General features: G+C 39.1%; 1 protein-coding gene across 4 annotated transcripts in view; it reads right to left on the bottom strand.

The window, feature by feature from the left end:
- LOC128700705 (putative ATPase N2B) overlaps positions 1-11,135 on the bottom strand; it is a 38,523-nt gene extending 27,388 nt beyond the window's left edge. For 2 of the 4 annotated variants that reach the window (XM_053794035.2, XM_053794034.2), the window contains exons 1-3: positions 10,650-10,863; positions 9,435-9,630; positions 5,379-5,549 (exon numbers count right to left, since the gene is read on the bottom strand). In XM_053794035.2, coding sequence (XP_053650010.1) covers positions 5,379-5,549; positions 9,435-9,630; positions 10,650-10,840 — 558 coding nt within the window. In that variant the 5' untranslated portion in view covers positions 10,841-10,863. The other 2 variants (XM_053794036.2, XM_053794037.2) reach the window with 2 other exon arrangements.
- Between the last annotated feature and the right edge of the window lie 1,894 nt (positions 11,136-13,029).

The raw sequence follows: 13,029 nt of genomic DNA, 5'->3' as shown, positions 1-13,029 counted from the left end.
CACGGGTAAGTGCTGTCCCGCTGCCCACAACAGCAACACCTTTACCGACTGAGCCATTACAGCCTGTAAAAGAGCAGGACGCCCATGAGGACGTTGTGGCCCTGCTCCACAGCCCATTTGAAGAATAATTTCTCAAGTATAAACTGAATCCCACCTTTGAGATAGGCTACAAGATCCAAATACATATAAATACAGTACATATAAAAGAACATAAATACTGTTATGTTCCAATGAACCTATAGATATTACATGTGGATGTACGTAAGGATGGTTATACCGTACAGGTGAATAAAAATGGGTAATATTATATACAGTGGACCCCCGACATTCGATATTAATCCAGTCCTGAGAGCTCATCGAATGTCGAAAATATCGAAAGTCGAATTAATTTTCCCCATAAGAAATAATGGAAATCAAATTAATCTGTGCAAGACACCCAAAAGTACAAAAAAAAAATTTTACCACATGAAATATTAAGTTTAATGCAATAGAATAATTACAATAACAACAATAACAATAGATTAATAACAATAGAATAATTGACACTTACCTTTAATGAAGATCTGGTGATGACTGATGGGATGGGAGGAGGGGAGAGTGCGGATGGTGTTAGTGTTTAGAAGGGGAATCCCCTTCCATTAGAACTTGAGGTATCAAGTCTTTTTCTGTGGTTGGTAGACAGCAACCACCCAGGGAAGTACTACCGTCCTGCCAGATGACTGTGAAACAAAAACCTGTAACTGTTTTGCATGATGGTAGGATTGCTGGTTTCTTTTTCTGTCTCATAAACACGCTAAGATAACAGGGATATCTTGCTACTCCTACTTACACTTTGGTCACACTTCATAGACACGCACATGCATATATATATATATACATACATCTAGGTTTTTCTCCTTTTTCTAAATAGCTCTTGTTCTTTTTATTTCTTCTATTGTCCATGGGGAAGTGGAAAAGAATCTTTCCTCCGTAAGCCATGCGTGTCGTATGAGGCGACTAAAATGCCGGGAGCAATGGGCTAGTAACCCCTTCTCCTGTATACAATTACTAAAAAAGAGAAGAAGAAAAACTTTATAAAACTGGGTTGCTTAAATGTGCGTGGATGTAGTGCGGATGACAAGAAACAGATGATTGCTGATGTTATGAATGAAAAGAAGTTGGATGTCCTGGCCCTAAGCGAAACAAAGCTGAAGGGGGTAGGAGAGTTTCAGTGGGGGGAAATAAATGGGATTAAATCTGGAGTATCTGAGAGAGTTAGAGCAAAGGAAGGGGTAGCAGTAATGTTAAATGATCAGTTATGGAAGGAGAAAAGAGAATATGAATGTGTAAATTCAAGAATTATGTGGATTAAAGTAAAGGTTGGATGCGAGAAGTGGGTCATAATAAGCGTGTATGCACCTGGAGAAGAGAGGAATGCAGAGGAGAGAGAGAGATTTTGGGAGATGTTAAGTGAATGTATAGGAGCCTTTGAACCAAGTGAGAGAGTAATTGTGGTAGGGGACTTGAATGCTAAAGTAGGAGAAACTTTTAGAGAGGGTGTGGTAGGTAAGTTTGGGGTGCCAGGTGTAAATGATAATGGGAGCCCTTTGATTGAACTTTGTATAGAAAGGGGTTTAGTTATAGGTAATACATATTTTAAGAAAAAGAGGATAAATAAGTATACACGATATGATGTAGGGCGAAATGACAGTAGTTTGTTGGATTATGTATTGGTAGATAAAAGACTGTTGAGTAGACTTCAGGATGTACATGTTTATAGAGGGGCCACAGATATATCAGATCACTTTCTAGTTGTAGCTACACTGAGAGTAAAAGGTAGATGGGATACAAGGAGAATAGAAGCATCAGGGAAGAGAGAGGTAAAGGTTTATAAACTAAAAGAGGAGGCAGTTAGGGTAAGATATAAACAGCTATTGGAGGATAGATGGGCTAATGAGAGCATAGGCAATGGGGTCGAAGAGGTATGGGGTAGGTTTAAAAATGTAGTGTTAGAGTGTTCAGCAGAAGTTTGTGGTTACAGGAAAGTGGGTGCAGGAGGGAAGAGGAGCGATTGGTGGAATGATGATGTAAAGAGAGTAGTAAGGGAGAAAAAGGCAATGGGGTCGAAGAGGTATGGGGTAGGTTTAAAAATGTAGTGTTAGAGTGTTCAGCAGAAGTTTGTGGTTACAGGAAAGTGGGTGCAGGAGGGAAGAGGAGCGATTGGTGGAATGATGATGTAAAGAGAGTAGTAAGGGAGAAAAAGTTAGCATATGAGAAGTTTTTACAAAGTAGAAGTGATGCAAGGAGGGAAGAGTATATGGAGAAAAAGAGAGAAGTTAAGAGAGTGGTGAAGCAATGTAAAAAGAGAGCAAATGAGAGAGTGGGTGAGATGTTATCAACAAATTTTGTTGAAAATAAGAAAAAGTTTTGGAGTGAGATTAACAAGTTAAGAAAGCCTAGAGAACAAATGGATTTGTCAGTTAAAAATAGGAGAGGAGAGTTATTAAATGGAGAGTTAGAGGTATTGGGAAGATGGAAGGAATATTTTGAGGAATTGTTAAATGTTGATGAAGATAGGGAAGCTGTGATTTCGTGTATAGGGCAAGGAGGAATAACATCTTGTAGGAGTGAGGAAGAGTCAGTTGTGAGTGTGGGGGAAGTTCGTGAGGCAGTAGGTAAAATGAAAGGGGGTAAGGCAGCCGGGATTGATGGGATAAAGATAGAAATGTTAAAAGCAGGTGGGGATATAGTTTTGGAGTGGTTGGTGCAATTATTTAATAAATGTATGGAAGAGGGTAAGGTACCTAGGGATTGGCAGAGAGCATGCATAGTTCCTTTGTATAAAGGCAAAGGGGATAAAAGAGAGTGCAAAAATTATAGGGGGATAAGTCTGTTGAGTGTACCTGGTAAAGTGTATGGTAGAGTTATAATTGAAAGAATTAAGAGTAAGACGGAGAATAGGATAGCAGATGAACAAGGAGGCTTTAGGAAAGGTAGGGGGTGTGTGGACCAGGTGTTTACAGTGAAACATATAAGTGAACAGTATTTAGATAAGGCTAAAGAGGTCTTTGTGGCATTTATGGATTTGGAAAAGGCGTATGACAGGGTGGATAGGGGGGCAATGTGGCAGATGTTGCAAGTGTATGGTGTAGGAGGTAGGTTACTGAAAGCAGTAAAGAGTTTTTACGAGGATAGTGAGGCTCAAGTTAGAGTATGTAGGAAAGAGGGGAATTTTTTCCCAGTAAAAGTAGGCCTTAGACAAGGATGTGTGATGTCACCGTGGTTGTTTAATATATTTATAGATGGGGTTGTAAGAGAAGTAAATGCGAGGGTCTTGGCAAGAGGCGTGGAGTTAAAAGATAAAGAATCACACACAAAGTGGGAGTTGTCACAGCTGCTCTTTGCTGATGACACTGTGCTCTTGGGAGATTCTGAAGAGAAGTTGCAGAGATTGGTGGATGAATTTGGTAGGGTGTGCAAAAGAAGAAAATTAAAGGTGAATACAGGAAAGAGTAAGGTTATGAGGATAACAAAAAGATTAGGTGATGAAAGATTGAATATCAGATTGGAGGGAGAGAGTATGGAGGAGGTGAACGTATTCAGATATTTGGGAGTGGACGTGTCAGCGGATGGGTCTATGAAAGATGAGGTGAATCATAGAATTGATGAGGGAAAAAGAGTGAGTGGTGCACTTAGGAGTCTGTGGAGACAAAGAACTTTGTCCTTGGAGGCAAAGAGGGGAATGTATGAGAGTATAGTTTTACCAACGCTCTTATATGGGTGTGAAGCGTGGGTGATGAATGTTGCAGCGAGGAGAAGGCTGGAGGCAGTGGAGATGTCATGTCTGAGGGCAATGTGTGGTGTGAATATAATGCAGAGAATTCGTAGTTTGGAAGTTAGGAGGAGGTGCGGGATTACCAAAACTGTTGTCCAGAGGGCTGAGGAAGGGTTGTTGAGGTGGTTCGGACATGTAGAGAGAATGGAGCGAAACAGAATGACTTCAAGAGTGTATCAGTCTGTAGTGGAAGGAAGGCGGGGTAGGGGTCGGCCTAGGAAGGGTTGGAGGGAGGGGGTAAAGGAGGTTTTGTGTGCGAGGGGCTTGGACTTCCAGCAGGCATGCGTGAGCGTGTTTGATAGGAGTGAATGGAGACAAATGGTTTTTAATACTTGACGTGCTGTTGGAGTGTGAGCAAAGTAACATTTATGAAGGGATTCAGGGAAACCGGCAGGCCGGACTTGAGTCCTGGAGATGGGAAGTACAGTGCCTGCACTCTGAAGGAGGGGTGTTAATGTTGCAGTTTAAAAACTGTAGTGTAAAGCACCCTTCTGGCAAGACAGTGATGGAGTGAATGATGGTGAAAGTTTTTCTTTTTCGGGCCACCCTGCCTTGGTGGGAATCGGCCGGTGTGATAATAAAATAATAAAAAGAAATAATGGAAATCAAATTAATCTGTGCAAGACACCCAAAAGTACAAAAAAAAAATTTTACCACATGAAATATTAAGTTTAATGCAATAGAATAATTACAATAACAACAATAACAATAGATTAATAACAATAGAATAATTGACACTTACCTTTAATGAAGATCTGGTGATGACTGATGGGATGGGAGGAGGGGAGAGTGCGGATGGTGTTAGTGTTTAGAAGGGGAATCCCCTTCCATTAGAACTTGAGGTATCAAGTCTTTTTCTGTGGTTACTTCCCTTCTTCTTTTAATGCCACTAGGACCAGCTTGAGAGTCACTGGACTTCTGTCGCACAACATATCTGTCCATAGAGCTCTGTACCTCCCGTTCCTTTAAGATTTGTCTAAAATGGGCCACAACATTGTCATTGTAATAGTCACCAGTACGGCTTGCAATAGCTGTGTTAGGGTGATTTTCATCCATAAAGGTTTGCAGTTCAACCCACTTTGCACACATTTCCTTAATCTTTGAAGTAGGCACAATGGATTCCACAACTGGCATAGGCTTCTCAGGGTTAGCCCCAAACCCTTCAAAATCTTTCTTAATTTCCATACTAATTCTCACCCTTTTTACCACAGGGTTGGCACTAGAAGCTTTCTTGGGGCCCATGGTGACTTATTTTGCAGAAACAAGCACCAAAAACAGTGATAATATGGATAATATGGAATGAACCGAATGTATCCTTAGATGCGCGCACACTGGCTGGCTTGTAAACACTGGCACACACGGGGCAGTTCAGGCCACACGTGGACACGTCTCGTACGAATCGTATTGAATAGTGGGTTTTCGATCGAATGTCGAGGCGAATTTTTTGCGTTAAAATGCATCGAATGTCGGATTTATTGAATGTCGATGCCATCGAATGTCGGGGGTACACTGTACTAATCTGCTTAAAATTGTGATTAATGAAAAGAAAAATAAATATACATACCCTTCTTTTCCTGTTGCCTGGGAGACATTCAAACATGAGATCCATCATCCTAGTCTTGCCAGTTCCAACAGTCCCCCATATATATACACCCCTAGGAGGATTCACATCTCTCTGCCAACCCAGAAACTTCTGCAATGCATTTGGTGGAGGTGGTGGTGTATATGTCAAAACCTGTAAGAAGCTAGGTGTTGACATGAAGGACTTTTCACTTCATTATCATTGTGTACCTGCTTCAAATGCCAATTAACTGTACTTAAATTTACAAATAGTGCAAGTCTTTGTTAAATAATCTTTTGTTATGCAAACAAGCAATTCTAAAGAAATTATAACACAGGTTTAAAGTTTCAACATGAAGCTGACTGCTGGCAGGTGGCTAAACCACTACAGTATTCAGCTTTCTCCACTAATAACTGCCCAGCATACTGTATAGTTAACTAATGAAATAATATTTTTAACAAAGTTATATTATTATTTTATTCACGGGGAAGTACTCAACACAAAGTGGACATGCTGCACCTGGGAAAGTTGTAAGTTTCATTGTTGTGTATGATAGAACACAGCTGTAAAAAAGAAAATGTAGTGGGGGAGAGAATTTAAATTAACTGCAGTAGAGAGATTATTATTACATTCTGAGACTACTAAACTCTAGCAACATTTAGCAATATATAGTGGATGAAAAGTGTAAACTGATGATAACAAGGAGAAAATTAAATTGTAGGTATGAAGTTCAATGTCAATTGGTAAATACTGAAATCTGTTTACTGCAAGTACCTGAGCTGTGTGATTTACTAAAAGCTCAATTTTGCAGGGTGGTATCTGAAATGTGTATGTGAAGGTGAATGCATGGTGCAATAACAAGGCCTAGCTATAAATAACAAAAAAGGAAATAATGTGACTTAGAAGGCTCCAAGTTAAGATAGTTCAAACCCTCATGCAAGGTTGCACACACTCTGGCATAAACATAAAAATGTAATTGCATAACAAAGTTGGATAATCCAAGGAGCCTGTTTACTTTGGAGAATATACAGATAAGGTAATTATGATACTGATTATAGGAAAGTAGTAGAGTGGAGGTTGATTTTGGGAAGAAGGTCACTGCCGCAGGTAGCACAGTCCCAGACCAGGCTTCTTGGTTGATAGCCTGATCAAAATTAAGTGCTAAACCTGCCCAAAAAGCCGTTTGTGCTAGCAGCACACAGTCCAATGTAGGCACTACAGCTCAACTTGTTTGGAATTGACTCAAGGAATTTGTAAAGTTCCCTCTTTGAGAGAATGAAGGGTCTTTTGGTAATTACTCTTGTAAAGTATATGAAGGGAGGACATTGAGAAGTCTTAAGGCCTTTATTTATTTTTTGAGTTTTCTCTTAGCGTACTTATTACAGTATAACAAATAGTTTGAAAACAGGAGAAAGAAAATGATAAGTATTTGGGAAGATATGAGCCGATGTTCAAAATAACATGATATGCTCTGGAAAACACACAAGTGGCAATGAAGAGGACTAGGCGGAAGCAACTATTAGGAGGGCATGACCGAAAATGCATTTAACTGTATCTAATATGCAGCATAAGATGCCATTATTTCAGCTGAAATACTGGTGTGAAAGTTTTGGCTGTGTGTGATGGTACAAGTTTTTTGAGATTCATAGTACTAATTGTAGAAATATGCACAGCAAAGTGTCACTGCAAATGCTTTTAACCATTTTCTATTACAGTTTCCTCCCCTTCCTTGCAGGTACCCCCTATACCCTATGAATCTGAGAAATAAGCAGTGATGACAATGACTTATGACTCCAGTAAAAATATTTTCCTCAGTAAAAGCAGTATAAGCTCTGAGGATATTTACAAGACTAAGTTTATCAAACACCTGAGACAATGAATACAGTGCAAGTAGTGAGAGCAGAGGTGGAAAAGTGCTAATGCTAGTGACTGGTGCTAGTATGCAATGCACTGGTATCTGGCCTCCGCATGTGACTACCATACCTCATTGTTTTACTCCATTTTAATTTTGATGACTTGTTCTTGCATTTAACAGCTGCATTGCTAAAGATAGTACAGTAGAACATCACAAATCTAAACTTGAACATTCCAGGATCTTCATTTGCTCATAAAGTTTAAGCCAGATCCTCAGGAACCAGTAGTCCATGAAAACCCCTGAAATTCAGGAATGTTTCCACGACTCACCACTCAGGCATCTGTGCACTGTTTGCTTCTTGGTAGCCATTATTCACATGCTGACATTAAGACTTTGTGTGTGGGCAATGTAATTTAGTTTTCTAGCTTCCCGCAAAATTTTACCCGCATTATGGAAAAGCAGTAGATCAAAGTGAAAACACATTCCACTCACTATTATAAAGATGAAATGCTGAAGAAATTAGATGCAGTATTGGTGAATCAGTTGAAGGATTATGCCATAAGTATAATATTGGTTATTCCATATTTCATAATACCAAGAAACTGTGATAAACTCCATTAATTTTATTTTGAAATGAGACAGTCAAGACAATATAACCATAGATTTCTGAATGATGCAAAATTTGCAGCTTTTGGTTATTCTTGTATGAGTGATTTAACCACTGAAAGAATGTAGGCACTCCTATTTCTGGACAAAAAAAAAAAAGAAATATTCCATGATAATTTGAAAATTAATGTACTGTACTATAAAGTATGATTTCTCTAAAGGCTAGTTACATATATCAAGGCAATGAAATAACATTTAAATGATGACAGTAGGTATCTTCTCTGTGGCTGCAGATTATTATGAGACTAAATTTACAAATGTAGTGGAGGAAGAAATAAGTCCTGAACAAATTTACTGCGACAATGAGGGGGAATGAACCATGTAATTTTTCAGGGGGTAGAAGAAAAAAGTACCACATAATATCAAGAGAACTTCAAGGATAAATTTACAGTTTTTGTATATGCATATGCTGTTGGAAGATATAAACTTATGAAATCATAACAACATGATTGTAAACAATTCATGCCAGCGTGGTACAGTGGTTAACGCACTGACCTGCTAGTTTTATGACTTGCTTTCCATGGGTTCGAATCTCACCCATTCTGCAAAGCTTTGTACTGTACTTTGAAAGTAAGGGAAAATTTACTTGTATTTTATAAGGCTAATAAATGGGCAGGGATCACTTGGAAAATATCAACCAACTAGTTTACTAAGCATTTTGTAGCAAAAAGTTGTACACAAACTCATTAAGTGAGACTAGAACATGACTACAACCCAGTACCTCCTGTTGCTGCAACCTCTGCCAATGTAGATTTCATACCATTTGTCTAATTCATCAGGTTTACTCTACAATATGTAATTTGGGAACAAAGGCCTTCATACAGAAAACTGGCTAGATGACTTTATTTTCAAGCTGTACTTACATAAAAATGTGGTTTAATTAAGACTTCAGAGTTAAAAAAAAAAAAAAAAAGTCTAGTAGTTCTGGAAGGCTTCAGCCCCAAAAAGTCCAGATTTGTGGGGACTAATTTAGATTTTTCAGAGATTATTCAAAGAGTTAAGCCTGACTGCCAGTGAAACATTTTATGAAGCAATTTCATATTAGCATTCACTCCAGTAAGATAATTCACTAGCAAAGAGGTTAAGAAATACAAAGAATTTTATTAATTGTTCTCTTAGAAGAAGCAGCTTATACTTCATGTAATGAACTTACCATATATTCAGAGGAAAGCATTAAACTCAAGAGCCTTTATAAGCTATATACCTCAATTATTAGATATAGTGACCATTAAGTAAATATTATGTTAATGAAAATAAAATTTCAAAAAGTTGAGCATCCCAAAGAATTTAAAAAAATTAATGTGTCTACTTATAAATACTGAAAATGACTTGTCACAAAAAAAATGTTGAGGTCTGTTATGTGGGATTTTGGCAGTATTTCAATTTCCTCTCAAAGATCATAATATTAATCCTCACCAGACTTAAATGACAATATAATCTATTTTTACAATAATCAGAAACTTGCTACTAGTTTTTTAGCTCAAAACTTATACTGAAGATGGCATTCTATCATGATAAACCTCAAGAATTTACAGTACCTCGTCATAACATCGCTGAAGCTCATTTACAATTTCTTTTTGATGTTGATCATATAGCAGCTTTCTTTCAGCAATAAAATTATCATATACAGACAATGGGCCTTCAATTGTTTTCGCTGATGCTTCTTGGGCAACTGTGGCTAAAAAACGCATGGGATATGCACCACACACAAACCTCTGAGCCACCAGCATTCCTCTGTAATTCAAAAAAAAAATTAAACTTTCAACAGGTTTAAACTTTTTTTATTCAAAATTAAAAAAATGAATACATAATTAAAAAAAGAGACTATAAACTTATAAGCCAAGAAAAAGTGAACATTAAAAACCATACTACTACAGCACTATATTGAAACCGTGAAAATACTCTACCGATTCATAACAAAATAACCTTCCCAGAAAACCCTCACTTTAATGGACTAACATGAATTGGAGCACCAGTGGTCAATAATGGCAATTGTGGTATATGAGCCTCTTACCAGGGAACTTCCTGGATATTGGTAAGAGGATTTTGATTCAAGGAATTGTCCCTACCCACCTCTTCCTTGGATCTAACCTGATTGCTTCCTATTCCACCAGGTGCTGAATGACCCCAATAAATGTAATAATGTATGTGTGCCCTCTGAGTCCATACTGATTAAGGTTACAAAGAATATTATGATCAATCATATCAAAAGCCTTATGCAAATCAATAAAAGGGTCAATAGTATACTTATTTCTTTGAAGGTAATCTACACATATGCTGCTATGTATGATGATTTATGTAAGTATATATATGCACCTGTACCTGAATAAAAACTCACTTCCTTACTTAAATACATCTCCCTCCTCTCTCCTTCCCCACCTCTCTTCTCACTCTCCTCTCCCCTTTCTCTCCCATGGGATAATGGGTAGAATGGTATTAAGAGTGAGGTAGTAAGAGCAGGTAAGCAAGTTTATTCAGGTATAGGTACACATAAATACGTACATTATTATTATAATCAAAAAGAAGCGCTAAACCACAAAGGTTATACAGCCACATAAATACAGTGTAGATTACCTAAGATAACCCAAGAAAGTCAAAGTGATTAATTTCCATTGGAGTCCTTGAGATTACCTAGGTAGGTAGTGTACTTGTTAAATATATATGAATGATGGTAAGGTACCTAAGGTTTGCCAGTGCATGCTTAATTTCTTTCGCCTACAAAGTAATGATAGACCTAAAGTACGCAAATAAACCTGTTGAATGTGCTGGGTAAAGTGTACAGCATTATGTGGGCCAGACAGCCGCCAGCAGTAACAGCCTGGTTGACCAGGCAAGCACCGGAAAAGCCGGGCTCAGAAGTATAAAAACTCGCGAAACTCATTAAATGTTCACTTTCATTGGTGCCTAATTTAGCATTTTGTTCACGTGGAAGAGCTAAACCCATAGGGATTATACACCCATTGTGGAATGGCAGACAATTTGGTCTGATACGAGGAAACGGTGGCACTGCAGCAATTGCATAATGCTACTAAACTGGATCACGTATGTTCTACACCTTAAAAAGATATATTTCTTCACAGATTAGAAAAGTAAATATAATGCTGAACAGGAACTATTTAAAGGACTACTGCACCTGTAATGCATTGCAATCCCGGATTTAAATTTATCAGAAATGTTAAATGGACCAAATGGTCAGCTGAGCAGCACAACACAGATGGCACCACCCTTGTAAAGGCCACCAAACCACCGTCTATTCACTTACTTACTTATATATACACTACCACACCACTTACACTCACTTACTCCACCACTTACACTTCACCCACTTGCCACTCGCACTTCACTTACCCGCACGCCCACTTCACGCCCACTTACGCACTTACTCACTTACCCACCCACTTGACTTACCTTCACTTACCCACTTCAACTTACCTTACCACCCACCCACCCACCCACCTTACTTACCTTACCTTACTTACTTACCTAACTTACCCACTTCACACTTACTACCACCCACACCCCACCCACCACCACTCCACTTCCACTTCACTTTGCTTGCTTGCTTGCTTGCTTGCTTACTTACTTACTTACTAGTAAGTTTATTCAGGTATACACAAATACAGTTACATAGATTATCATACATAGCAGCATATGTGTAGAGAACTTAGAATAACCCAAAAAGTCAGACAGAGTGACTTGTATCCATTAGCCCTACTTCCCCGGAATCCAAGAATATGTTGCCCAAATAGGGCCAAGAATTATATAGGAAACAAAGTTTCCTCCGGAAACGGAAATATTAAAATCCAAATTAGGTCAGATGTAACCTACTTACCTGTAGATACACACTTTCAAAAGTCTCAGTTACGTCAACAAAAACAGGCTTTCATATTCGTGTATATAAGAGTTTGATTCACTAGGCCCCGACCAATTGTCCCGAGCACCGTATTTAGGACAAACATCCCAGGGATGGAAAATAGGGAATATTCGTCAATGATGCTCAGGGCGGCAGGGGTAGAGCAAGATATCTACGCTCCACCATGGCCAATAGAAGTCCTTAGGTCAGGTGGACCCCACGCCTAAACACCAGTAGAGCCAGATACCTCATTCTCTGTGCATAAAAGCCCGAAATGCCTAGGCATGATAAGTAAGTTTATTCAGGTATACATAAATACAGTTACATAGATTATCATACATAGCGATACATGTGTAGATTAGATTTTTAGATTTTGCCACCGAAGTGGCAGATCTATCCAGGATGAGTCCAGGCGAGAGACGAGACGTCTTGCTCTGTTCTCTACTCTGTCAAGCAGTCGCAGATGAGAGGGGGGGGGGGCATACTCAAGGTGTGAGCGTACTTGTGCCTCATACAGAATCTTGCAACCCCTACTGTCAAGCAGATGCGAGATACGGCGAAGTGCTGTAAGCTTCCGGGCTGCCTTGTTTGCAAGATTTACAACATGGTTCTTCATGGTTAGTTTGGAGTCAAATTTCACCCCAAGGATATCAACTTCTTCTCCAGGTGCCAATACCCTCCCATTCATCCTTACTACTGCACCAGCATTACCATTATGGTGCCTAGAGACGATCATCATTTGCGTTTTCTCAGGTGCAAATGTTACTTGCCATCTATTTACCCAAGCTGATATAGCTCTCAGCTGGTGATTGATGTAGCTTAGAGCAGCTGGCATTTCTTCTCTTGGATAAGTGAATGTCAGTGTACAGTCGTCTGCATATGCATGTGATTCTGGGATGAGATGAAGAAGGTCGTTGAAGTAGACATTCCATAACAATGGTCCCAGCACGCTTCCTTGTGGAACACTTGCCCCAATAGGATGTCTTGCTGATTCCGTTCCATTGAGAACTACACTTATAGATCTACCATGAAGGTAGTCACTGAGGAGACATAGCGTAGAGCCTGCAATTCCCAGTGCTTGAAGTTTTGCTAAGAGGCCCTGGTGCCACACCCGGTCGAAAGCGCCAGCAATGTCCAGTGCTACCACACAGCTGACTTTGGATTCATCCAGTGACTGGTGCCACTTAGTGGAGAGGTTTAACAACAGATCAGCAGCAGAGTAACCTTTCCTGAAGCCATATTGACGATCACAAAGTAGTGAGTGATAGTCAAAAAACTCT

The sequence above is a fragment of the Cherax quadricarinatus genome, chromosome 56, assembly GCF_038502225.1.
Source record: "Cherax quadricarinatus isolate ZL_2023a chromosome 56, ASM3850222v1, whole genome shotgun sequence".
Classification (NCBI taxonomy): domain Eukaryota; kingdom Metazoa; phylum Arthropoda; class Malacostraca; order Decapoda; family Parastacidae; genus Cherax; species Cherax quadricarinatus.
Note: the sequence above shows the minus strand (reverse complement) of the source record. Positions and strands in the feature narration are given on the sequence as shown.